This window comes from Amblyraja radiata, chromosome 3, assembly GCF_010909765.2.
Source record: "Amblyraja radiata isolate CabotCenter1 chromosome 3, sAmbRad1.1.pri, whole genome shotgun sequence".
In the NCBI taxonomy this organism is placed as follows: domain Eukaryota; kingdom Metazoa; phylum Chordata; class Chondrichthyes; order Rajiformes; family Rajidae; genus Amblyraja; species Amblyraja radiata.
In genome coordinates, this window is record NC_045958.1 from 33,897,510 (window position 1) to 33,922,335 (window position 24,826).

At 46.3% G+C, this 24,826-nt stretch overlaps 1 protein-coding gene across 2 annotated transcripts in view; it reads right to left on the minus strand.

The window, feature by feature from the left end:
• Positions 1–24,826, minus strand: part of nmrk1 (nicotinamide riboside kinase 1) — a 53,359-nt gene that overhangs the window by 27,970 nt on the left and 563 nt on the right. The window contains exons 2-3 of one of the 2 annotated variants that reach the window (XM_033017563.1): positions 15,617–15,710; positions 2,973–3,063 (exon numbers count right to left, since the gene is read on the minus strand). In XM_033017563.1, the coding sequence (XP_032873454.1) occupies positions 2,973–3,063; positions 15,617–15,645 (120 nt within the window). In that variant the 5' untranslated portion in view covers positions 15,646–15,710. The remainder of the gene's footprint in view (positions 1–2,972; positions 3,064–15,616; positions 15,711–24,826) is intronic. The other variant, XM_033017562.1, reaches the window with a different exon arrangement.

Sequence of the window (24,826 nt, forward strand, 5' to 3'; positions counted from 1 at the left end):
CATACTGGTTACAAATTCACTCCAAAATACAATTTTTGATTCACAATGCAAAACATTGGCTTCAATTTCGGGTGTATAAGATTTGAGGTTGCTGAAAGTTTAGGCCTTAAGCAATCCTGCTGCCATGTTTCCAGAAGGCTAGTTAATAAGCTTGATGTAGCTAGAAGGGTTACGGAACTGCATGTGCTTCATTGCATTGCACAAAGGAGATGAAATCCTTCTTAAAAAAGAACAAAATATTCATAAATCTAATAAGGAAAAAGATGTGACGTGGAAACTATATCAATTTCATACTTAATTACAATACATGAGGCAGAGATTTAAGTCTTTCAGAAAACAAAATACATAAAAAACAGATTGTAACAAAAAATTCAGAGAGTGAAAATAAATTTGTAAAGTTCAATAATTGAACATAAACAAAGTCTCTTGCAATTGTTTTCATACTACCATTCTTGCACATTCAGTTTGGAATTTGGAGTATTAGGCTTAGACACTCCAGGACTCCATTGCCTTTGCACAGCTTCAGACAAGAATGGTTCCAGTTTATTTTCTGTACACAAGTCAAATTCCGTCCATACTTATCAATACTATTTGCAAAAGGTTGCAAATCTTAAACTTTGACCGTTTCTTTTTCCGCAGATGTTGCTTGATCTGTTGGGTTCTTGTCCAGGATTTTCTGATTTTGTGTAAGATTTCCAGCACCTGTGATTGTTATGCTTTATTTTTCAATGCTGAATCTGTCTGGATTTCATCTGCAATTATATGGGCAAAATCCTGACAAATCTGCCTACCTCAGATAAAAAGCTTGGTCTGCATGGGTCGGAGGGCCTGTTTCCATGCTGTATAACTCTATGGATGCAAAAGTGTGAACAATGTCACAGATCTGGAATGAATCTTACTTAATACTGCATTATCCCTAGGATAACTTTATAGCTCTGCAATATTTATAATCTTTGCAAAATTGGCTATGGCTCCATCTTTTACTTTGTTGGTTGTAGATCATTGGCATCAGTTTTGAAACCAAAGTGTTCAACCACTCCTTGAAAGGATGTGCATTTGTCTTCCTTCAACTTTACATAGTTACTCATGTAATCCCTTAAACAGATTGCAACAATAGTAAAAGTATGACAACGCAGTTGGTGTTAATTAGCACCTTCAGTGGAAGTCCTTTGACAGCACCATTTACAGCATACAGTGCCTTCCATAATGTTTGGGACAAAGACCCATCATTTATTTATTTGCCTCTGTACTCCACAATTTAAAATTTGTAATAGAAAAAATCATATGTGGTTAAAGTGCACATTGTCAGATTTTAATAAAGGCCATTTTTACACATTTCAGTTTCACCATGTAGAAATTGCAGCAGTGTTTATACATCGTCCGCAAATTTCAGGGCACCATAATGTTTTGGGACGCAGCAATGTCATGTAAATGAAAGTAGTCATGTTTAGTATTTTGTTGCATATCCTTTGCATGCAATGACGGCCTGAGCTCTGCGATACATGGACATCATCAGTTGCTTCTCTGGTGATGCTCTGCCAGGACTGTATTACAGCCATCTTTAGCTTTTGCTTGTTTTGGTGGCTCGTCTCCTTCAATTTTCTCTTCAGCATATAACAGGCATGCTCAATTAAGTATAGATTGGGTGATTGACTTGACCACTCAAGAATTTACCATTTTTTAGCTTGGAAAAACTCCTTTGTTACTTTAGCAGTATGTTTGGAATCATGACTTGCTGTAGAATGAAGCGCCGGCCAATGGGTTTTGAGGCATTTGTTTGAACTTGAGCAGACAGGATGTGTCTATACACTTCAGAATTCATAATGCTACTACCATCAACAGTTGTATTATCAATGAAGATAAGTGAGCCAGTACCTTCAGCAGCCATACATGCCCAGGCCATAACACCCACACCACTGTGTTTCACAGATGAGGTGGTATGCTTTGGATCTTGGGCAGTTCCTTCTCTCCTCCATACTTTGCTCTTGCCATCACTCTGATGTAAGTTAATCTTCGTCTCATCTGTCCACGAGACCTTTTTCCAGAACTGTGGTTGTTCTTTTAAGTACTTCTTGGCAAACTGTAACCTGGCCATCCTAATTTTGCAGCTAACCAGTGGTTTGAATCTTGCAGTGCAGCCTCTGTATTGCTGTTCATGAAGTCTTCTGCAGACAGTGGTCACTGACAAATCCACACCTGACTCCTAAACAGTGTTTCTGATCTGTCGAACAGGTGTTTGGAGATTTTTCTTTATTATAGAGAATTCTTCTGTCATCAGCTGTGGAGGTCTTCCTTGGCCTGCCAGTCCCTTTGCAATTAGTAAGCTCACCAGTGCTCTCTTTCTTCTTAATGATGTTCCAAACAATTGATTTTGGTAAGCCTAAGGTTTGGCTGATGTCTCTAACAGTTTTATTCTTGTTTCTCAGTCTCATAATGGCTTCTTTGACTTTCATTCTTTGGCACAACTTTGGTCCTCATGTTGTATTAACACAGCTGTAATTTCTACATGGTGACACCAAAACGTATAAAAATGGCCTTTAATAAATTCTGACAATGTGCACTTTAACCACATGTGATTTTTTTCTATTACAAATCTTAAATTGTGGAGTACAGAGGCAAATAAATAAATGACGAGACTTTGTCCCAAATATTATGGAGGGCACTGTAGATACTGTATAATGACACTTCCTAATGATCTGAATGAACTTTCAATTTTTTCTTCATGTTAAATGGTCTACCAAAATGCTAATTATTGTTACATAATGAACCTGCAATTCCTCAAATAGCCATTAGAATTTATTTTGAGAAGTTAATAGAAGAGAAAAAAAAGATGATATTGAGCAATATCATTTGGATGGGGCACTGAAACGTTACTCATCTTCAATGGCAAACACTGCTGAATGAACTAAAATACAGGAATAATATCTACAATTATTATTCAATAAAAATATTTAGAGTAGAATATATTTTACCTTGAAAAATGTATCTTGATTTATTAAAGAGCTGTTTGGAAGTGCTTTCTTGAGACTGCATGCAATTGTGGTTTTTCCACCATTTGTCATGCTGAATTAAAGAAAGAGAATGACATTTATACTTGTAAAAAGGTGTTAGCAATGTTCTATTTGTACAACGTTCTCAGTGTCAGCATATTCCATCAAAATAATTTGAAAAGAACACTATTGCATTCATAAATCCCTTGGGGATAATCTAGATATCTTTTTCTCCCCAGAGGAGAGATAGTTAAAAATATTCAAGAATATTGCAGCAAATGTTATGGAAAGAGAAATGTAGAATACAGTTTTAACATAAACATTGGGAAATAGGTTCAGAATAGGAGAGTAAGGCTCACTAGTGTTCTTTGAAGCAGAGGAATGGGAAAAATTGCAAATTTGAAATTAAATAGTATAAAGTCCTTACAATGCACGACAACGATATTAAAGGCCTTTTAACTTTTGGTTTCTCATTTGAGATGCTAATAATCATGTTTTAGGTTTACCTGAATGATGCCTGGATTAAAGGATATGAGCTACAAAGAGAGGTTGAACAGACTTGGATTGGTTAGGTTAATAGGGTAAGATATGGATTAGATAAGAGTAGAGAGTTACAACCCTTTTCCAAGGTGGAAATATGAAATACTACAGGGCATAGCTTTAAGGTGACAGGGGCAAGATTTAAAAGAGATGTGAGGGTGGTGTGTGCCTGGAATGCACAGTCGGGGGTGGTGATGGAAGCACTTATCCTATAGTGGCTTTTAATAGGCTTTTGGATAGGCACATGAATATGCAGGCTATCGAGGGGTGTGGATCATGTGTAGGCAGATGAGGTTAGTTTATCTTCGTATTATATCCGGCACAGACATTGTTGGCTGAGGGGCATTTTCCTGTGCTGTACTTTCCATGTTTATGTTCCCTAACTGCTTCCATTCACCCTGATTTCACCGTCATAGATACATCCCAACAATTTGTTTGTCTCTTTCCCAATTGTGACAAATTATCCCAGTTTTGACAAATGAATGAGCTGAAACATTACCGGATTCCCTTTCACCAGATGTGGTCTAACCTGATGAGTATTTCCACCAGTTTTTATTTTCATTAAAAAAATTTCAATGCGAGTTACGTGGCGCAGCCGCCCCCCCCCCCCCCACCACCCCCAGGCTCTGGATTGAAGCCGATGACGAGTTACATTACCCCCCCCCCCCACCCACTCCGACTCAGTTATTTCGACGCCTCCCGATTCAGTCCACAAAATATATATTTTTTCTAATTTCGGCCTGCGCCACCACCCGACGGCGGGAGAGGTCCTCAGTGGAGGTCCACAAGGGAGTCGCCCCCCCCCCCCCCCTCCCCCGCGGCGAGGAAGAGACCATGTCCCTCCTGCACAAGCAGTGTGAGAGGCCGCAGCCACCGCTCGTCCATCCTAAGGGGCCCTGGCCACATTCCAGCCCCACACTCCCAACACCTGGGCACCCGGTAGAGGGGGGGGGGGCCGGGAAGGATGGGGGGGATCTCCCCATTCGTCTCCTCCTGGGGGCCGTCCAAGATGGCCACCCGCGGGTCCAGGCGTCGAGCAGCCAACGGCCCGCCCGCCCCTCCTCCGGGTCCACGCCCGCGGGTCCCCGGACAGGGAACACGCAGTGTCCGCGGGGACCCCGGAGGCCCTCCGTGAACACTGGTCACCGCAGGAGGTCGATCGCTCCGTTGATAAAGTTGGCGATACATCAACTCGATGATCGCCTGCTTGCACTGTCAACATAGGCAATCCCTGATAGTGTCAATACTCGCACGGCCGGCCGTCCGCAGTGCCCCGCACCTCTCCCCTCCCCCTCACACCCTTCCCCCTACTCAACCCTCTCCCTCCACCCCTCTGCCCTCCCTCCACCTCACCCCTCCACATCCACCCCCCTCCCTTCCCCCTCCTCTTTCTCCCCATCCCACCTCTGCCCTTCCTCCACCCCTCCCCCTCTCCTCTCCCCCTTTCCCCTCTCCCCCTCCCTCCCCTTCCCCTCATCCCCTGTGTGTGTGGGGGGTGGTTAGTGTGTGTGTGACGCCGCAGAACCCCCCCCCCCCCCCGCGCGTTGAGGGGACGGGACCCAATGGGTCCCCCTTGGTCTAGTTGTATATAACAGGAAAAAAAAGAAAAGTTCAATAAATAACAAATATAGTGCAAATAACAAATAATAATAGTCTTTTGCAGGTCAGAGCTCATAGCTTATAAGTTGTGTTTAATAGCCTGATGGCTGTGGGGAAGTAGCTGTTCCTAAACCTGGACATTACAGTCTTCAGGCACCTGTACCTTCTTCCTGATGTCAGTGGTGAGATAAGTGTGTGGCCAAGATGGTGTGGGTCTTTGATGATTTTGGCTGCCTTTTTGAGGCAGCGACTACGATAGTTCCCTTCGACGGTGGGGAGGTCAAAGCCGGTGATGGACTGGGCAGTGGCCACAACTTTTTGTAGTCTTTTTTGCTCCTGGACGTTCAAGTTGCTGAACCAGGCCTCGATGCAACCAGTCAGAATGCTCTCTACCGTGCACCTGTAGAAGTTTAGGAGAATCCTCTTCAATATGCCGAATCTCCGTAATCTTCTCAGGAAGTAGAGTCGCTGATGTGCCTTCTTTACAATTGCATCGGTGTGCTGGGTCCAGGAAAGATCTTCTCATTATATGCACGCCCAGGAATTTGAAGTTATTGACCCTCTCCACCATCGTCCCGTTGATATAAACAGGATTGTGGGTCCTCATCCTTCCCCTACTAAAATCCACAATCAGTTCCTTCATCTTACTGATGTTGAGAGCCAGGTTGTTGTGCTGGCACCATTTGATCAGTCGCTCAATCTCACATCTATACTCTGACTCGTCCCCATCTGTGATTCGTCCAACCACAGTGGTGTCATCGGTGAACTTGATGATGGAGTTCTTGGGTATACGCAGTCATGGGTATAGAGTGAGTAAATCATGGGGCTGAGCACGCAGCCTTGCGGTGCTCCGGTACTAATTATTACTGAGGATGAAGTGGTTCCTCCAATTCGAACAGACTGGGGTCTGTGGATGAGGAAGTCAAGGATCCAATTACAGAGGGATGCGCAGAGGCCCAGTTCCGTGAGCTTGGTAACCAGCTTTTTTTTTTTTATAATCAAAAAATGTATTAAATTATTAAAAAATAATAATTACACTACAATAAAACAAGCCAGAACCCACCACCATAATACAATACAAACATATATATCCATAATAACCTACTATACAACTATGATACAATCCTTATTGAGGATACATTCAACACCCTGCGGAGCCCAGCGGTCCCAGAACTCCCTCAGGGTGCCCGTGGACAGGGCGTATTCCCTTTCTAACCTCACCCGGACACGGACGTATCCCTGGAAAAGGGGCAGGCAGCCGGCTCGGGTAGAGCCCTCCACCGCCTGGCGCCTTGACTCGCAGATGGCCAGCTTGGCCAGGCCCAGGAGCAACCCAACCAGGTAATCTTCAGCCCTACCCTCTCCCCTACGCACAGGGTGTCCAAAGATGAGGATGGTGGGTGAAAAATGCAGCCAGAAGGCAAGGAGCAGCCCATTTAGGTATTCAAACAGTGGCTGCAGCCTCACGCATTCCATGTACACGTGGTACACAGACTCTTTCAGCCCGCAAAAGTGGCAGGCGGTGCAATACCCTCCACCCCAGGTCCCCAATGTAGAGGGGGAGAATCCCTGCGTAGAGGGCCCCCCACCGGGGGGCCCCCTCGCGACCGGAAGGCAACACCGACCGCCACTTGGTGTCTGGACGGTGGACCAGGGCGAGGAAGTGCAGGGTGTGGAGGAGGAGCTTGAACAGGACACGCCTCCCTGCGTCTCAGAGGGAGATGAAGGGTGTCGAGGAAAGGCGGCTCAAATTGGGTGGGACCGGCTCCCGGGATGGATTACCATCCCTATCAGGACCGCACGGCTGACGCCTACCAACGGGATCCGCGTACCTCCTTGAAGGCATCAGCTCCATTGGAAAAAGTGCGTCGCCAGCACGTGCCACCTGGGAGGATGCCCTGAGTACAGGTATCTCTGCAAGGTCCTGAGGCGGACAGCCGCCAACTTGGTGCAAATGCACACCAGCTACTGACCGCCCTCCTTGATCGGGAGACTCACGACTGCTGGAGAGACCCAGTGCTTTCTGTTGTCCCAGAAGAAGTCCACCAACTTCTTCTAGATGATCCCAGCAAAGGTGGCTGATGGGACCAATGTGGGCCCGAACCAGAGTGCGGGAGTCTTCCTCCAACACAGTACTTGCCTCCCCCGTGGAGGATTCCAGTTCGTCCCCCTTCTGCTCCTCCCTAGAGAGATTTAGATTCCTCCTTTTCTTCACAGGGGAGGAGCTCACAGATTCTGGGGTCGCCTTAGCAACCTTTTTCTGCGGCTCCTCCTCCTCCCGCCCGATCCTCACTGCCCCCGGCTGGATTATGGGGCTTGCGGACTCCCTAATGGGAGGTGACGGGATGGGTGGATCGCTCTTGTCCTTGGGAGTTTTATTCCCCAGCTGCTTCACCTTCTTTGCCACCTTGCCCCCCTTCTTTTGAACCTCCCCACCCACGCTCTGCGCAACCCCAGGGTTCGCTGCCTCAACCACACGGGGGGTGGGAGCAGGGGGGAGAGGGGGGTTAGTGGCACTGGAGGCGGAGGCCCCCGCCCGGGATTTGGGGCAATTCCTCCGAATACGCCCCACTTCCTTACAGGCATGGCACCTTGGGCGCTCCGATGTCCAGAAGATGGTAAAGTCACGTCCATCCTGCTGGACACAGAAGCGCCCGTCAACTACCTCCTCCTGGTCCAGCATCATTGACAGCTGGCGCCGGAGGGAAAGATCGTGCCGCAGCTCCTTCCTGCGGAACCCCTGGGAAATTGGGGTGATGTCCGTGAGTACCTTCCCCAGGGTGTGAAGGTGGGGAAGGAGGGCCTCGTTCGTAATGCAGGGCGGGACGTTGGAAAGGACTACCCGCTGCGCGATGGACCCCATGGGCTCGACCTACAAAAACATTCCCCCCACTGCGACCCCTTTACTCACCCCCTCAACAGACTCAAGGAAAAGAACGGCCTTCCCGAACATTTTGCCCACGTACAGGACACCTGCAGGCTTGGCCGCCACGGCTACGGCAGCCGAGCAGTCCTCCAGGTTGATCTGGGGGGGCAAGTAGCACCTTATCCCATGCTCAAAAGTCAGGTTCTTCATGGGGAACCGGGCCCCAAGAGGAGTAGCCGAAGCAGCTGAAGCAGCCGCCTTTGCATAACTCCTGGAAGGCCCCGCTTCTCCAGAACACTGCAGATGCTACAATTTAAAACATATCACATATAAAGCCTGAGACACAGACAATCCAAATGGCACGAGGCCAAGTCCAAAGACAAAAACAAATGGAACCGTTCGAGAGATGGAGGCAAATTGGTGTCGCCTCAAATGCTGATAATGGCGGCTCCCCCGAAAAACTGCTGCGTCACCACCTCTTTGCTTGATTATCTTGGCTCTCCTGCGTTCCCTGGCGAGCTGCTGACCTTCCTAGGCAATCCCTGCTGTTCTTCACCGCTCCTACAGCAACAAAAGGGACTTGCCTGCAGTCTTGTTGTTGGAAGCTTCTTATCTCCCTCCGTCTTGCCGAGAGAAAGGAGGCTTCGTCGTCAGCTCCAAGCTCCAAGGCCGCAAAAGAAGGTCGAGATGGTGCAGGTGCAGAAAACCTTCCACACCCCACGAAAACCAGACCGGGCCGGTCAGCCCTGACGAGGCACTAAGGGGGTTGTTCTGGACGCAGTTGTACAAGTCCAGAAAGATTTTTCTCCCCTCTTTTGGTACGCAAACAGTTTCCTGGCAGGTTGCCAGCCACCGTAGTGGGAGCTACGCAGTCAATTGATAAGACTTCTCGCTGTCCCAAAACAAGCAGAAAAACTTTAAAACAAGTCTCTGCAGCGTTGCAGCGATACACAAAGATGTTTAAGGTACCGCTGTATCTCCTCCGAATTCCATAAAGATGATAAAACACACTCGTTCTTGAGTCTGGACGGGAGCTCCTAATCACCACACCTCCTCGCGTAACCAACTTGGAAGGGATGATGGTATTAAACGGCGAGCTGTGGTCTATAAACTACAGCCTGACGTAGGCGTTTTTATTGTCCAAGTGGTCCAGTGCGGAGTAGAGAGCCAGTGAAATGGCATCTACCGTTGACCTGTTGTGGCGGTCTTCTTCTTCTTTCGCGTGCCCTGCACAGCCTAAAGTTGTTGGACAACTTGTTCTATTTGATCTTCCATTTGTGCACGTCGAGTTGATTGCATTAGTCGAAACAGGGCGGACCACGTGAAGATTGCAATCTTCCACCCCCGTTGTGGCGGTATGCGAACTGTAGTTCGTCGAGGTTCTCGTCGAGGTAGGAGTTGATGTGCACCATAACCAACCTCTCAAAGCAATTCATCACCACAGACGTTAGTGCCACTGGTCGATAGTCATTGAGGCACGTCACCTTACTCTTCTTGGGCACCGATATTATTAACACCGGTGGTACATTAAATCAAAAATGTGTATGAATATTTGTGATAATGCTAATAAGATTACACCGACAAGAAGTCATGAATATAGACAACATTTTCACTACAACTATATAAAGTGCAGCCAAGCAGTTGAGAAATCTTTTTGAAGTACACCATCAAAAAATGAATATGGTGACAATTAAAATAGATGGGGAGATAATGGATAAATTAATCAATTTTAAAGGACCAAATGTCTTGTCCGAATGGATCAAATGTATACACCAAATATTAAGGACCAATAGCAAATGAACTAATGTATATAAAAATACTTTGAAAAGTGAATAGTACTGGAGGACTAACAGACAACTAATGACGTTCCTATGTATTAAATATGAGTAGCAGAAATCCTTTTAACTTGTTATGTCATTTAACAAGATCATAGTTGATGTAACTTCATATCTCATTCAGCATGCTAATGCCATTTGTGCTTGTGCACGCTTGGAGACTGAGCTCCGGAGCCATTCTAATCAGAGCACTGCCATAGCAAGAGGTCTCTGTTAAACAAAAAAAACGCTTCATGTAGGTTCTCAAAGTTTCCTCAAAAAGTGACTACTTTACTGATTCACGGGAATCTCTAGTCAGTCAGAGACAGGTGAATTTATAATGGGAAACAAGGAAATGGCAGAACAGTTAAACGAGTATTTTTGTTCTGTCTTCACTAAGGAAGACACAATCTCCCAGAAATACTAGGGAACTGAGGATCTAGTGGGAGGGAGGAACTGAAAGGAATCCACATTAGTCAGGAAATGTTGTTTGGTAAACTGATGGTCTGCATCCCAAAGTCCTCAAGGAGGTGGCCCGAGAAATCGTGGATGCATTGATGACCATTTTCCAATGTTCTCTCGACTCTGGATCAGTTCCTGTGGACTGGAGGGTAGCCAATGTAACCCCACTTTTTAAGAAAGGAGAGAGAAAACAGGGAATTATAGAACAGTTAGCTTTACATCGGTAGTGGGGAGGATGCTCGAGTCGATTGTTAAAGATGTCAGAGCAGCGCATTTGGAAAGCAGTGATAAGATCGGTTAAAGTCAGCATGGATTAATGATGGGGAAATCATGCTTGACTAATCTTGACATTTTTTGAGTATGGAACAAGTAGGATGAATAAGGGAGAGCCAGTGGATGTGGTGTATCTGGACTTTCAAAAGGCCTTTGACAAGGTCCCATACGAGATCAGTGTGCAAAATTAGAGCACACGAGACAACCCGTGGACCAGTTGGGTCCCCATTACACTGAAGTATTACATCAAAAAGGCGATCTGAAAATGACAATCTCATTCCGTCAGCTGCGCCTGTGCAGTTGGGGGAGGGTGGCCGGACCCGGTATCTGCGAGTGCACAGTTGTGGGAGGGTTGGTGGGCCCGGCTCCATTTTCAATTGTGACGCGGCCGATGGGCCCGGCAAGTGGTTAATTAAAATCTATCCCCATTGTGATGCCATAAAACATTTCAGATTAAAATATTCACAACGTATGTAAAAATTAAATCTGCCATCTTTGGTGCTTCTTTCCAACCAACAACTAATGATATAAATTAATATAAAAATAATCTACCTATGCTTATACAATTCTGGAATATTCCCATGGAAAAATTAGCAAATGCACATAACAGGTTCTGTCTTCAGAAAAAGTCTTATTGGAATATGACCATTAGTAGATACCTGTATTCCTGGTTCAAACCGATACGACCCGTGGAGCCATTGGGAATTAGATAAAAATGGCGATCTAAAAATCGGCAAAGGCTACCCTCCCCCAACTGTGCAGCTGCGGCTGAGGACCCTTTGGGTGCCCTTTGTGATCCCAGTCAAGTAAACACGGAAGTATTAGATTAAAAAATTAAGTAAATTAAAGTTTATTGAGGGAATTACTTTCTTATATCGAAAGAAACTTGATACAGCACACCCCAGGCGAATGGTAAGGCGTCCCTAAAATTGTTGCGCTATCGTTGGGCATGCTCCCCCAACGCAATATTCCACCAAACTGCGCATGTGCGGCTGCCGCGTTCAAAGTTGTGCCTTTGTCGGTTGAAATTAAGTTAAAGTTAATAAATTGAAGCAAGGACCCGTTAAGGTGTTTGTAAAATAGTTGGAAACTTACCCATGGAACCGTTGTGGGGCCAGGCAAGTACAGGCGAAAGGGAAAAAACGATGGTGATCTGAAAATCTAGAACGGGCCCAACTGCGTAGGAGCGGCTGAGAGGTTGCCATTGTAACGCCAGAGATCACCGTTGTGATGTACAGGGGAACCCTCCCCCAACTGCGCATGCGCAAATGGGGGCGCTGTTTTAAGTTTTAAATACCCGTGGAGCCGTTGGGTCCCCGTTGTGAGGCCAAGCAAGTAATCGCAAAACAAAAACAGGGCAATTTTCTTTTGACCCCTTGGGTTCGGACCCCTAAGGCAATATTTCACCACTGACCCATAGCCACCAACTGCGCAGGCATGGCTGACAGGTTCCCGTTGTGACGCCAGAGATCACCGTTGTGATCGAGTCACGGCAACCCTCTTCCAACTGCGCATGCGCGGCCGGCAAGTGGGTGCGTGACTGCGACGTTTTAAAAGTTAAAAATGGCAATAACCTGTAAAATATAAGATCAATATGAACGCATCTCACTCCCTTCTCTTCAGTCCCCTCCTCCATTATCTTCCCTCTCCCCATCCTCCACCAACCTTCTTCTGCTTCCTCCCCTCACCTCCTCCCTTAACCCCCTCCCCTCCTCCATTACCTTGCCATCCCTCTTTCAATCCCTATCCTCCTCCATTCCCCCTCATCCCCAGCACTCCCTCCCTCACCTCTCCATCCCTCTCCTTTCCCCTACCCTCAGTCACCCTCCCTCTCTTCGATAACCCCTCTCCCCTCCCAAACCCCTCCTCTCCCTCTATCCCCCTCCTCACCTCCCCCCTATCCCACCCCCTACTCTCCCTCACCTCCCCCAATGCCCTCCTCTCCCTCTATCCCCCAATCCCTACCTCCCCCACTCCCCCATCCTCTCCCTATATCCCCCCCTTCCCCAAGCTTCCTCCTCACCTCCACCACTTTCCTCTCCCTCCATACGCCCCTCCTCTCTATCCCCCTGCTCCCCCACTCCTCACCCATATCTCACCCCAATGAAAATTGCAATGTTTTTTTAAAAAATGAAACCTTCCCCCTATCCCATCCCCCCATGCGGAAAAAAAACATGGCAATTGAAAATTAAATAAATTTGGAATCCCATTGTGACATTAAACACCGCTGAGGAAAGTGGAAAAGTGGTTTGAAAAGTGATTTTTGTAAAGTTGAAAATGTGAATAACTTGTGAATAACTTGTAAAATATACCATCAATTTGAACAAAACTTGTTTCATTTACATCACAGGACAATGGTGAGTAAGGAGGGCCAACAATTATAGCGCTATCGTGTCCATTTTGGCGGGTTTCGGGAACACACGCACGCATATATACGGACAATCAAACAAGTTTGTTTTAGTAAAATATTCGTTGGGCTCCGTTCCCCCAACGCAATATTCCACCACTCACCCGTTCCCCCAACGCAATCCGTTTCCGCCACTCAACTATTCCAACGCAACCCGTTCCCCCAACGCAATATTCCACCACTCACCCATAGCCCCTAACTGTGCAGGCACGGCTCATTTCCCCTCATCCCTCAGCACTCTCTCCCCCTCTTCACCCTCCCTCTTCTTTCCCCTCTCCTCCTCCCCTCCCCCACTCCCTCCCTCTCCTCTCCTCCTCCCCTCCCCCACTCCCTCCCTCCCTCTCCTTTCCCCTACCATCAGTCACTCCCTCCCTCCCTCCATGACCCCTCTCCCCTTCCTACCCCCCTTGATGTCATTGTGAGGTGCAAGCTGCTGTGTTTTTGAAAACTGAGTTTTTTAAAATGTAAATAAGATCCCATTGTGGGGTGGAACACTGCTGACGGGCAGTTTATGTAAATGAGATCCCATTGTGATGTCATACCCTGCTAACTGCCAGTGCACGTTCAAGTGATTTTTCTCAAACTTTGTGAAGTTTAAAATGTGATTAACGTAAAATATACCATCAATCAGAATGAAACTTTGATAAAACACACCACAGGACAATGGTGAGTAAGGTGGGCCGAAACGCTATCATGTACTGTTTTGGCGTAGTTTGGCACATATACAAACACAGACATAATAACAAACAAGATGAGAGTTTTGGTAATATAACGCAAGATTCATTTTAATAATAACGCAAGCCGTTCCCCCAACGCAATATTGAACCATTCAAGCATAGCACCCAACAGCGTAGGCGTGGCTCATTTCTCATCCTCCAGCACTCCCTCCTCCTCCTCCTCTTCACCCTCCCTCTTCAATACCTAGAGAGGGAAGGTGGTAGAGAGGGAGAGGTGGAAGAGAGGGAGGGGTGGTAGAGGGGGAGGGGTGGTAAAGAGGGAGGGGTGGTAGAGGGGGAGGAGGGTAGAGAGGGAGGGGGCAGAGAGGGAGGGGGCAGAGAGGGAGGGGGCAGAGAGGGAGGGGCCAGAGAGAGAGGGAGGGGGTAGATGGAGAGGGAGGGAGCGTAGAGAGGGAGAGGGGTAGAGAAGGAGAGGAATGGAGTAGAGCGGGAGGGGGTAGAGAGGGAGGCGGTAGAGAGGGTGGGTGTGAGGGTAGATAGGTAGAGGGGGAGAGGGTAGAGAGGGGGAGGGAGGGTAGGGAGGGAGAGCAGTAGAGAGGGTGGGAGTGAGGGTAGAGAGGGGGAGGGAGGGTAGAGAGGGAGGATGGTGCAGAGGGTGGGAGGGGCATCTCCCTCCACCACCCCCCCCCCCCCATCTCCCTCTACCACCCCACTCCCCACCCCATCTGCCTCCACCTCATTTCTCTCATCCTCCTCCCATTCCCTGCCCCTGGAACTACCCAGGTTGTAGAGCAGCGGCAGGGCCTGGAACTTGGCCTGGTTCTCGTACTCGGCCCGGCCTTGGCTGTAGACTCCATCAGTCAGCTCGGCTGCAGCCTGGGCTCCAGTGGGCTCATCCCTGACCAGGCTCGTCCTTGGTTCCAGTGGCGGCTTCTTTTTCGGCCCTGGGCACGGCCCCATCCCAAGCTCCGGCTCTCACTCCAGCTCCAGCACCACCCTCCACGTCGGGCGTCGGCAGCGCCCCCTCCCCCTTCTCCCCCCCCCCCCTGCTCCACCCCCCTCCTCCCCCCCTTCGCTCCTCCCATCCATACCCCTCTCACCCCTCCCCCCTCTCAACCCCTCCCCCCTCTCAACCCCTCCCCCCTCCTCCCTTCTCCCCCACCTCTCAACCTCCCTTCCCCCCACCACTCCCCGGCCCTTCCCCCCACCTCTCCCCGGCCCTTCCCCCCATCTCCCCCTCCCTTCCCCCCACCTCTCCCCCTCCCTTCCCACCCTCCCTCTCCTCCCCTCCACCCCCCTCTCCCTCTGTCTCTTGCCCCTCTCTGTCTCTGCCCCTCTCTCTCTGTCTCTGCCCCTTCTCTTTCTGCCCTCACTCTCTACCCCCCCCTCTAGAAGCGCCTGCTAGTTGGGGGGCTATGCATCAGTAGATAGGGCCGTTATGGGGTAAAAGGAGCAAATTAATAATATTAATATAATATCAAGGGGGTAGTTAGCGTGTGCGCGGGGTGGGTAGTTAGTGTGTGTGGCGCCGCATGCTGCCCCCCCCCCCCCGCGCAACCTCCCGTTGGGGGAACAGGGTCTGCACTTGGTCTAGTATATTCTTAAAACTGAAGTGTAAGCCAATCAGTACCAATCCCAAGGGAATTCTTGAGAAGAATACATCCAGATATGAAAATAACATCTAAATTTGTTCTCAATCTTCGGAACAAAATGATGTAAAGTAGACTCAACAATATATATAGATAGAGAAACAAGGAACTGCAGATTCTGGTTCACCAAGAATAGACACAAAATGAAGTAACTCAGTTGGTCAGGCAGCATCTCTGGGGTAAAAGGATAGGTGACGCTTTGGGTCGGGACCCTTCTTGAGTCTGAAGAAGGGTCCCAACCTGAAAAGTGACCTAGCAATGTTCTCCAGTGTGTATGTATTATTTCCTTGAGAACAGGAATAACTTCCACAACTGTAACCCAAATTTATTGATACTTACCCTCCAATTCCAACAATGATTTTTTTCATTTTTGCCTTTGTGAAACGTAGCTGCTGATTTCAGGTACTGATGAAACCCAAGTCCCCTTTGACACCTAAAAGAAACCCAAATATAATTATTTGTTACTGTGTTAATTATGTTGAATCCATTAAATTGCTGAATCTGCATCTGTCTGTCCAATTTTCTTTAAAATCCATTTATCTTCGAGTACTCAGATCAGTGGTACTCAAGCCCTTTTTTTTTTTTAAAGTATAGCGAAAATAGTCATGGCTAAAATAGTAATATAACCTGGTACTGGTCATCTGATGCATCTTATTTAATCATTTCATTTATCAACTGTTTATTTGATATTCATACATTTCACCCAAGATCCATGTAAACGTACAGTTTCTGTTCATGCAATTCAGCCTTTTACTGACTAGTCAGAATAGTTCAGAAACAGATTTTTACATATAAGAAAATATCACAATAGCTTTTATGTTAGCCTCAATGTAACTGGGATAAACATTGTATAATTTTCACATCTGTAGTCACTATACAAGCAGGAATGATGCAACATGACAAAATCTTATGACAACTTATGACACAATTTATGAACTTATAAACCAATATTCTTATAATTTGCCGTCTGAGTGTTCAGAAGTCCCCATAGTTCTACATCTTTAAGTTTAGGTTTATTTTAATTGTCACGTGTACTAAGGAACAGTGAAATTCTTTGTTTTGCATGCTATCCAAATAGATTAGAGAAAACATACATTAATACAATCACTTCAAACGCAAGTCCGATAGATAATGCAAAAGGAAGATACAGAATATAGAAAGAGTATAGTTTGAATATAGTTCTCGGCATTGTGGCGCATCAGTTCCACAGACAGAGTCCAATGTCCACAAAGGGGAAGAAATGAATCAAACTGTACCCTGGCTTATGGAAAGACCTTTCAGAAGTCGGATAAGAGAGGAAGACGTTGTTCGTGAGTCTGGTGCTGCACACTTTCAAGCTTCGGTTCCTCTGCTAGATGGGAGTAGGGAGAAGGAGGAATGACCAGATTATGTTGGCTGTTTTTCCAAGGCAGTGTGAAGTGTAGAATTAGTTAATGTTGGGAAGTCTGGTCTGTGTGATGGACTGAGCTACATCTAAAACTATCTTCAATGTCTTTGTGGTCTTGGGCAGAGCGCACCAGCCTCAGTTTCCAAACTCCCTTTAGCTTAAAAAAGACACACATTGCTGTTGTAACTCAACTCTGGCAGCAACTCTAGGGAACGTGGATGGATAGGTGACGCTTTGACCCAACCTGAAACATTACCTATCCATGTTCTCCAGAGATGTTGCCTGACCTGCTGAGTTCTTCCAGCACTTTAGTGACTTTTTTTGTAAACCAGCACCTGCAGCTCCTTGTTCCTACATCTCTATTTAGCTTACTGAGAGTCTTGGTTCCTGGCCTCCCTTTATGTTCCTCAAAGCCCCAGTTTCTACACTGCCTTTAAACTTACCAAGGAACCAATTTTCCAAATCCCTGATGTTAAAAGACCACTCCCATAAACTAGGGTGTAATCCCGATTCCCCCCCTCCTCGTTGCACTACCTGTTGTACTTGTGTATGACTACATTGTACTCATGTATGGTATGATTTGACTGGATAGCACGCAAACGATGTTTTTTACACTATCTCGGTACACATGCCAATTATAAACCAATACCAGTAGAAAATTACTCTCGTTCCCGAGAAAATGTATCATACCATATGCACTGTGAATTTTTTTAAAAAGTATTGGAAGATTAAATAGAATGACATCCAATATTCCAGGTAATCTTTCACCCAGCACCTCCAAAAATCCAAGACTTCTGGATTAATGGAGCTTTACTATACTTGAGAGTTTCTAAAGGATTAGCTCTTCTTGGTTTGAAGACCACTCTGTGACTTCATATATTTCTCATATATTCATGAGATCTGGGGTCTGTCGATGCAGATTCCTACAAGAGGTCCAGATATGTTAAGACCAGCAAAAAGGTTAAAAGGGAATTTTGCTCTAAACTGGTGGATGAGACAGTCGTTTGGCAGCTGTGGCTGGGCTTGCACGCCATCACTTACTACAAGGCAAAACCAAGGGGCAGCTCAACCAACAGCAAAGCATCACTCCCAGACTGTTCAATGCATTTTTTGCACACTTTGACAGGGAGAACATTGATGTGCCATGCCAGGCCACCACAGCCCCTGATGGTATTATTATCTCACTCACACAGGCAGACGTCAGAAGATCACCAATTGGTGGTGGCCAGTGCCATCTTCTTTGCAGACGGCAACAGGATTAACAAGCTCATCAGGAAGGCTGGGGGCGGAGTTATTATTCATGGGAGGTTCCACCAAGATGCAGTACAGAACGCCAAAGGAGATCCATTTTCCCTGCAGCTATCAAACTGTACAACCCCCTTCTGCTGTGAGGTGGACCGACTTTCTCCCCGCTCCCCTTCCCAACCGTTGCGGATCCCCAATCCTTTCCACTCGTCACTTTAATTTCATATATCTTGTGTTTTATGACTGTTGGCAGACTAATTTACCTCCTGGGATTAATAAAATTCTATAATATTGTATCTTTGCTAAGTGTTTGACAGCACTGGGTCTCTACGTGCTCGGGTTTAGAAGGATGAGGGACGACCTCATTGAAACTTATCGAATAATGAAAGGTCTGAATAAAGTCATGATAGTAGTAGAATTAGGCCATTCGGCCCATCAAGTCTACTCCACCATTCAATCATGGCTGATCTATCTCTCCCTCCTAACCCCAATTTCCTGCCTTCTACCCATAACCTTTGCCACCTGTACTAATCAAGAATCTATCTATTTCTGCCTTAAAAATATCCACTGACGGCCTCCACAGCCTTCTGTGGCAATGAATTCCAGATTCACCACTCTCTGACCAAAGACATTTCTCATCTCCTTCCGAAAAGAATGTCCTTTAATTCTGAGGATATGAACTCCAGTCCCTACTCTCCCACTAGTGGAAACATCCGCTCCACATCCACTCTATTCAAGCCCTTCTCTATTCTGTAGGTTTCAATGAGGTCCCCCCTCATTCTTCTAAACTCCAGCGAGTAAAGGCCCAGTGCCGACAAACACTCATCATAGGTTAACCTGGGGCGCTGACTGCCCTGCCGGCAGTCTTTTCGTTTTTTCATTCTTTTTGTTATTTTTTACTGTTAAAAGTTTGTTTTAATGTTCTTCGGTTTGTTTTATGGGGGGAGGGGGGAGGGGGAAATGTTTTTTCAAGTTCGTACCTTGGCGGAGATGTGATTAATTTTCGGATCACACTCTCTCTCAACATCGATGGAGCTGGAAGCCTCCTTGGACTGACTTTGAGCCCTATCGCGGGGCGCATACTTAACATAAGAGCTGATCCCTTGCCTGAGATTGCTCCCACCGCGGACTTACCATCAAGCTCGCAGTCGGGAGAGGCTAGTCTTGGTTCTTGGTCCTCCAAAATATTCCAAATGGAATTTAAACTGGAGGTGGTGAAGGGAGGGCTTAAGCCAGAAAGGGTTTTTGGGAAGAAAGAGCTACTTTAAATTTAGTTGCATCTGGTTGGGTAACTATAGTTGGGTGGAGATTATTCCATGCTTTAATTGTGCGGGGGAAGAACGAATTGCTGTATACATCTGTCTTTGTAGCTGGGATCACAAATTGGATCGAATGCCCTCATCTGCCCCTAATTGGTTTGGGTTTGGTGTAGGTCTTGTAATCTATGTCGAGCTGACCATTTAACATTTTGTAAAAACAGGTCAATCGGTGAGCTTCACGTCTGTCTTGGAGAGGGTTCCACCCCAGAGAATTCAGAAGTTCGGGAAACTCCAACGTCGCGGAAGGCTCGACCAGCTGACATCCCCCCCCCCGATGCGGGAGCTTATCGCCTCGACGCGGAGGGCCCAAACGGCGCCGGCTACGGGAGTCAAGATCGTCCCGTCAACGGGGGCTCAAAGCCCACGACCGAGGAAGTACTAAGGGAAACATAGAAAATAGGTGCAGGAGTAGGCCATTCGGCCCTTCGAGCCTGCACCGCCATTCAATATGATCATGGCTGATCATCCAACTCAGTATCCTGTACCTGCCTTCTCTCCATACCCCCTGATCCCTTTAGCCACAAGGGCCACATCTAACTCCCTCTTAAATATAGCCAATGAACTGGCCTCAACTACCTTCTGTGGCAGAGAATTCCAGAGATTCACCACTCTCTGTGTGAAAAATGTTTTCCTCATCTCGGTCCTAAAAGATTTCCCCCTTATCCTTAAACTGCGACCCCTTGTCCTGGACTTCCCCAACATCGGGAACAATCTTCCTGCATCTAGCCTGTCCAACCCCTTAAGAATTTTGTAAGTTTCTATAAGGGACTTGAACTTTATTTCACCTTCCATCACAGTGAGGGATGTGTAGGAGTCACTGTGGTGGATGTTCATGTTAAAATGTGTTTTTGAGTGATCTGTTGCTTTTAATTGTATGACTGACCTGGCCAATGAAATTCCTCGTATGTTGCAAAACATACTTGGCGAATAAAGTGTGTTTCTGATTCTGATTCTACTCATTCATGGGAGCATCCTTGTAAACCTCCTCTGGACACTCTCCAGAGGAGGTTTACAAGAGGTTACTCCAGCTTGTTGTCCTTCTCTCCAGAGATGCTGCCTGTCCCACTGAGTTACTCCAGCTTTTAATCCTTCTCTCCAGAGATGCTGCCTGTCCCGCTGTTAGTCCAGTTTTTTGACCTTTTCCCCAGAGATGCTGCCTGTCCCGCTGTTACACCCACTTTTTGTGTCTATCTTCGGTTTAAACCAGCAGCTACAGTTCCTTCTTATACATCCTTCCTCAGATATGGTGCCCAACATTACTCACAATATTCTAAATGCGGCCTTACCAGTGCCTAATAGAGCCTCAGCATTACATCCCTGTTTTTGTGTACAAGCCCTCTTGAAATAAATCCTAGTATTGAGTTTGCTGTCTTTACTACCAATTCAACTTGCAGATTAACTTTTTGGAAATCCTGCACCAGCACTTCCAAGTCCCTTTGCACCTCCGAATTCTGGATTCTCTCCCCATTTAGAAAATTGTCTACGCCTTTATTCCAACTACCAAAATGAATGAGTCCACACTTTGCTACACTATATTCCATCTGCCACTTCTCTGCTCACTCTCCCAACCTGTCCAAGTCCTTCTGCAGAGTCCCTGCTTTCTCTACACTACCTCCACATATTTTCGTATCATCCACAAACTTGACTACAAAGCCTTCAATCCTCTCGTCCACATCATTAATATACAACGAGCAGCCCCAGCACCGACCCTTGCAGAACTCCACTAGTCACTGGCAGCCAACCAGAAAAAGTGCCCTTTACTGCCTCTCTTTGGCTTCTGCCATCCAGCCAATCATGATACTAGCCATGTTATCCATGCTAGTATCTGCTCTTTGATACCGTGGGCTCTCATCTTCCTAAACAGCCTAACGTGTGACACCTTATCAAGGCTTTATGATAATCTAAGTAAACCACATCTATTGACTTATCTCTCTGCTTTACTATTTACTACTTCAAAGAATTCCAGCAAATTTACCGAGCAAGATCTCTCCTTCACAAAGCCATGCTGGCTTTGGCTTATTTTATCGTGAACTTCTAAGTACCCTGCAATCTCATCCTTTATAATGGACTCTAACATCTTACCACCGAAGTCTGACTAACCAGCCTACAGTTCCCACTATTCTGCCTTGCTCCGTTTTTGTGCAATGGAGTAATATTGGCAATTTTCCAATCATTTGGGACCACTCCTGTAATATCACTATCAATGCCTCCACAATCTCTGAAGCCACCTCTTTCAGAACCCTAGGGTGCACTCCATCCGAATCCAGGTGACTTATCCACCTTCAGCATTTCAACTTGCCAAGCACTTTATCCCTGATAATAGCCAATCCACTAACTTCCACCCCGACTCTCTTGAATTTCAGGCACGTTGCTTTTGCCTTCCATTGTGAAGACTGATGCAAAAAAGTTATTCACCTCCTCTGCCATTCCTTCACTGGGTAGGCTGCTCTGGAAGGTTAGATCACATGAGATCCAAGGAGAGATAGATGAATGGATAGAAAATTGTCTTCATGGAAGGGAGCAGAGGGTGATGGTGGAAAGTTGCTTCTCAGAATGGAAGCCTGTGACTCGTGGTGTGCCTCAGGGTTCAGTGCTGCGCTCATTCCTGTTTGTCATCTATATCAATGATTTGGATGAGAATGTACATGGCAAGATTAACTTGAAGGTGGCATTGCAGGTAGATAAATTGGTCAAAAAGGGTTTTGGCACATTGGCCTTCATCAGTCAGAGTATTGAATACAGAAGTTGGGAGGTCATGTTGCAGTTATATAAGACATTGGTGAGGCTGCATTTAGAGCATTGTATTCAGTTCTGGGTGTCCTGTTATAGGAAAGATGTTGTAAAGTTGGAAAAGGTGCTAAGAAGATTTATGAGGACGTTTCGGGCCAAAACCCTTCTTTAGACTGATGCGGGCGGGAAGAAGAAAGGAAGAGGAGGAGCCAGAGGGCTGAGGGAGAGCTGGGAAGGGGAGGAGACAGCAAGGGCTACTGGAAATTGGAGAAGTCAATGTTCAAGCCGCTGGGGTGCAGACTGCCCAAGTGGAATATGAGGTGCTGCTCCTCCAATTTCCGGTGGTGCTCACTCTGGCCATGGAGGAGGCCCAGGACAGAAAGGTCGGATTCGGAATGGGAGGGGGAGTTGAAGTGCTGAGCCACAGAGGGATCAGGTTGGTTAATGCAGACCGAGTGGAGGTGTTTGGCGAAACGATCGCCAAGCCTACGCTTGGTCTCACCGACGTAGATCAGCTGACATCTAGAGCAGCGGATGCAATAGATGAGGTGGGAGGAGGTGCAGGTGAATCTCTGTCGCACCTGGAAGATGAGGATGTTGCCAGGACGGCTGAAAAAAATCATCGGGACTTCTCTTCCTTCAATCCGGGACATTGCGTGCAAACGTTGCTTGTCCAAGGCCAACAGCATTATAAAAGACCCAACACATCTCCATCATGGACTGTTGCCCTCGGGCAAAAGGTATCGCAGTATAAGGAGCAGAACGGCCAAGTTCTGCAACCACATCTTCCCCCGAGCCATCAGACTCTTGAATGCCATGTAATGTGCCGCCACTATTATCTATTTTATCCTTCTGTTATTTTATGTTGCACGGTGAGCCAGATGCAACAACATTTTGTTCAGACTTGCATTTATTGGTGTATTTTTGAATGACAATAAAGTATTTTGATTGATTTGATTGATTGACTCGAGGGACTGAGCTGCAGGGAGAGCTTGAGCAGACTGGAACTTTATTAATTGGAGCACAGGATGACGGGTGATCTTATAGAGGTGTATAACATCATGAGTGGAATAGATCGGGTAAACGCACAGTATCTTCTCCAGAGTAGAGGAATCGAGAACCAGAGGTTAAAGGTGGTGGAAAAGATTTAATAGAAATCTGAGGGGTAATTTTTACACACAAAGGGTGGTAAGTGTGTGGAATGAGCTGCCAGAGGAGCTAGTTGAGGCAGCGACTATCGCAACATTTAATAAACAATTAGACAGGTACATGGATAGGACAGGCTTAGAGGGACATAGGCCAAACGCATGCAGGTGGGACTAGTGTAGATGGGACATGTTGGTCGATGTGAGCAAGTTGGGCCAAAGCCACAGATGGCTTTGGATGCCAAGTCACCAAGTATTTTGAAATATTTGACAGGTTGTTGATTCGTAAGGGTGTCAAAAGTTATGGGGAGAAGGCAGGACAATAGAGTTGAGAGGGAAAGATAGATCAGCCATGATTGAATAGCGGCCTAGACTCGATGGGGCGAATGCCCAAATCCGTTCCTGACTTATGAAACTAGTTAGCAAGCTCAGGGAACTGAATCTCTGTACATCCGCCTGCAACTGGATCCTCAACTTCCTAATCAACAGACCACAATCAGTACAAATTGGCAGCAACGCTTTTTGCTCAATAACTATCAGCATAGGAGATAGCGCAGCTCAGCCCCCTGCTCTCCGCACCCTCTACCCATGATTGAGTGACCAGACACACTTCCAATTCCATCTTTAAATTCGCCGACGACGCCACCGTTGTTAAGATGAATTTGGGATGAACTAGTCTGAGTCAGCTGCCATTCCACCACCCAGCAGACGTCTTGTGATACCCACTCCTCTGCAATATGTTTGATTTCCAACTTCTTCTCGTTGTGTTGAAAGGTTAGTAACCTGAACCGTTATAGCTCTGTACCTCCGACGCTGCCCGACCTGCAGGGATTTTACCACCGCTGTCTGTAGGTATGTTGCAAAGCCTACCTGAAGCGTCGCTGAAAATCTGTCGCTGCGGGTGTGCGCGATTTTGGCGCCGTTTAGAGGGGGGCGGGTTTAAAACGCGATTTTCTCTAGGCTGTTCCAATCGAAGATGTTCAGCCTTGTAAAATATTAACGAAAAATCGCTGAAAGACCCCATCGCAAAAGCTATTATTAGTTTTAAAGGCCTTGAATAATAGTTATAGTAGTTTAAAAATCAATCTTTAAACCCGCGACCACCAGCAACCGCAGGGTCTCATAAAGCAGACAACTGTAGGTAAGCTGTATAATTTTACATTAAAAAGGGCTTCTAAAGATCCCTTTATACAAAGTTTAATATTGCGAGTAGCTCATTTTGGGCCCATTATATCCCGCAGTATTTTTCTCGGCATTTGGGGGCACAAATCTACCGCAATGTGAACATTCTAAACAAGCGTTCCACAGGGACCCACTGGAACGCTGATTTAAATGGGCATTTATTTACAGCAATTGAACACTAAATTCCTTCCATTTGGTCTATAAATTAATGTAAATGAGATTTAAAAATCATGTTTTATTGTGAATTATTTGTGAATATTATTTGGACATTTAGGCTATTTAAAAATGTTAATCATTTATTAAGAAATGGATAGATGTTTAGATCTAGTAATTGGTCTGAAATTAGCTACAATTAGGTAACTAACTAATTATATGCTTTAATTTCAGGTCATCCAAGTAAGATTATTTTATATTTGTTTCAGAATGCTTCAATCTATGATAACTGAAAATTTCATTCAGTTCTCTTATTTTTTAAGAAAGTTATGGGCTTTTGACTGTTCACGATCACAGCTTTTTTGTTATGTCCATAGAAAATCAATAG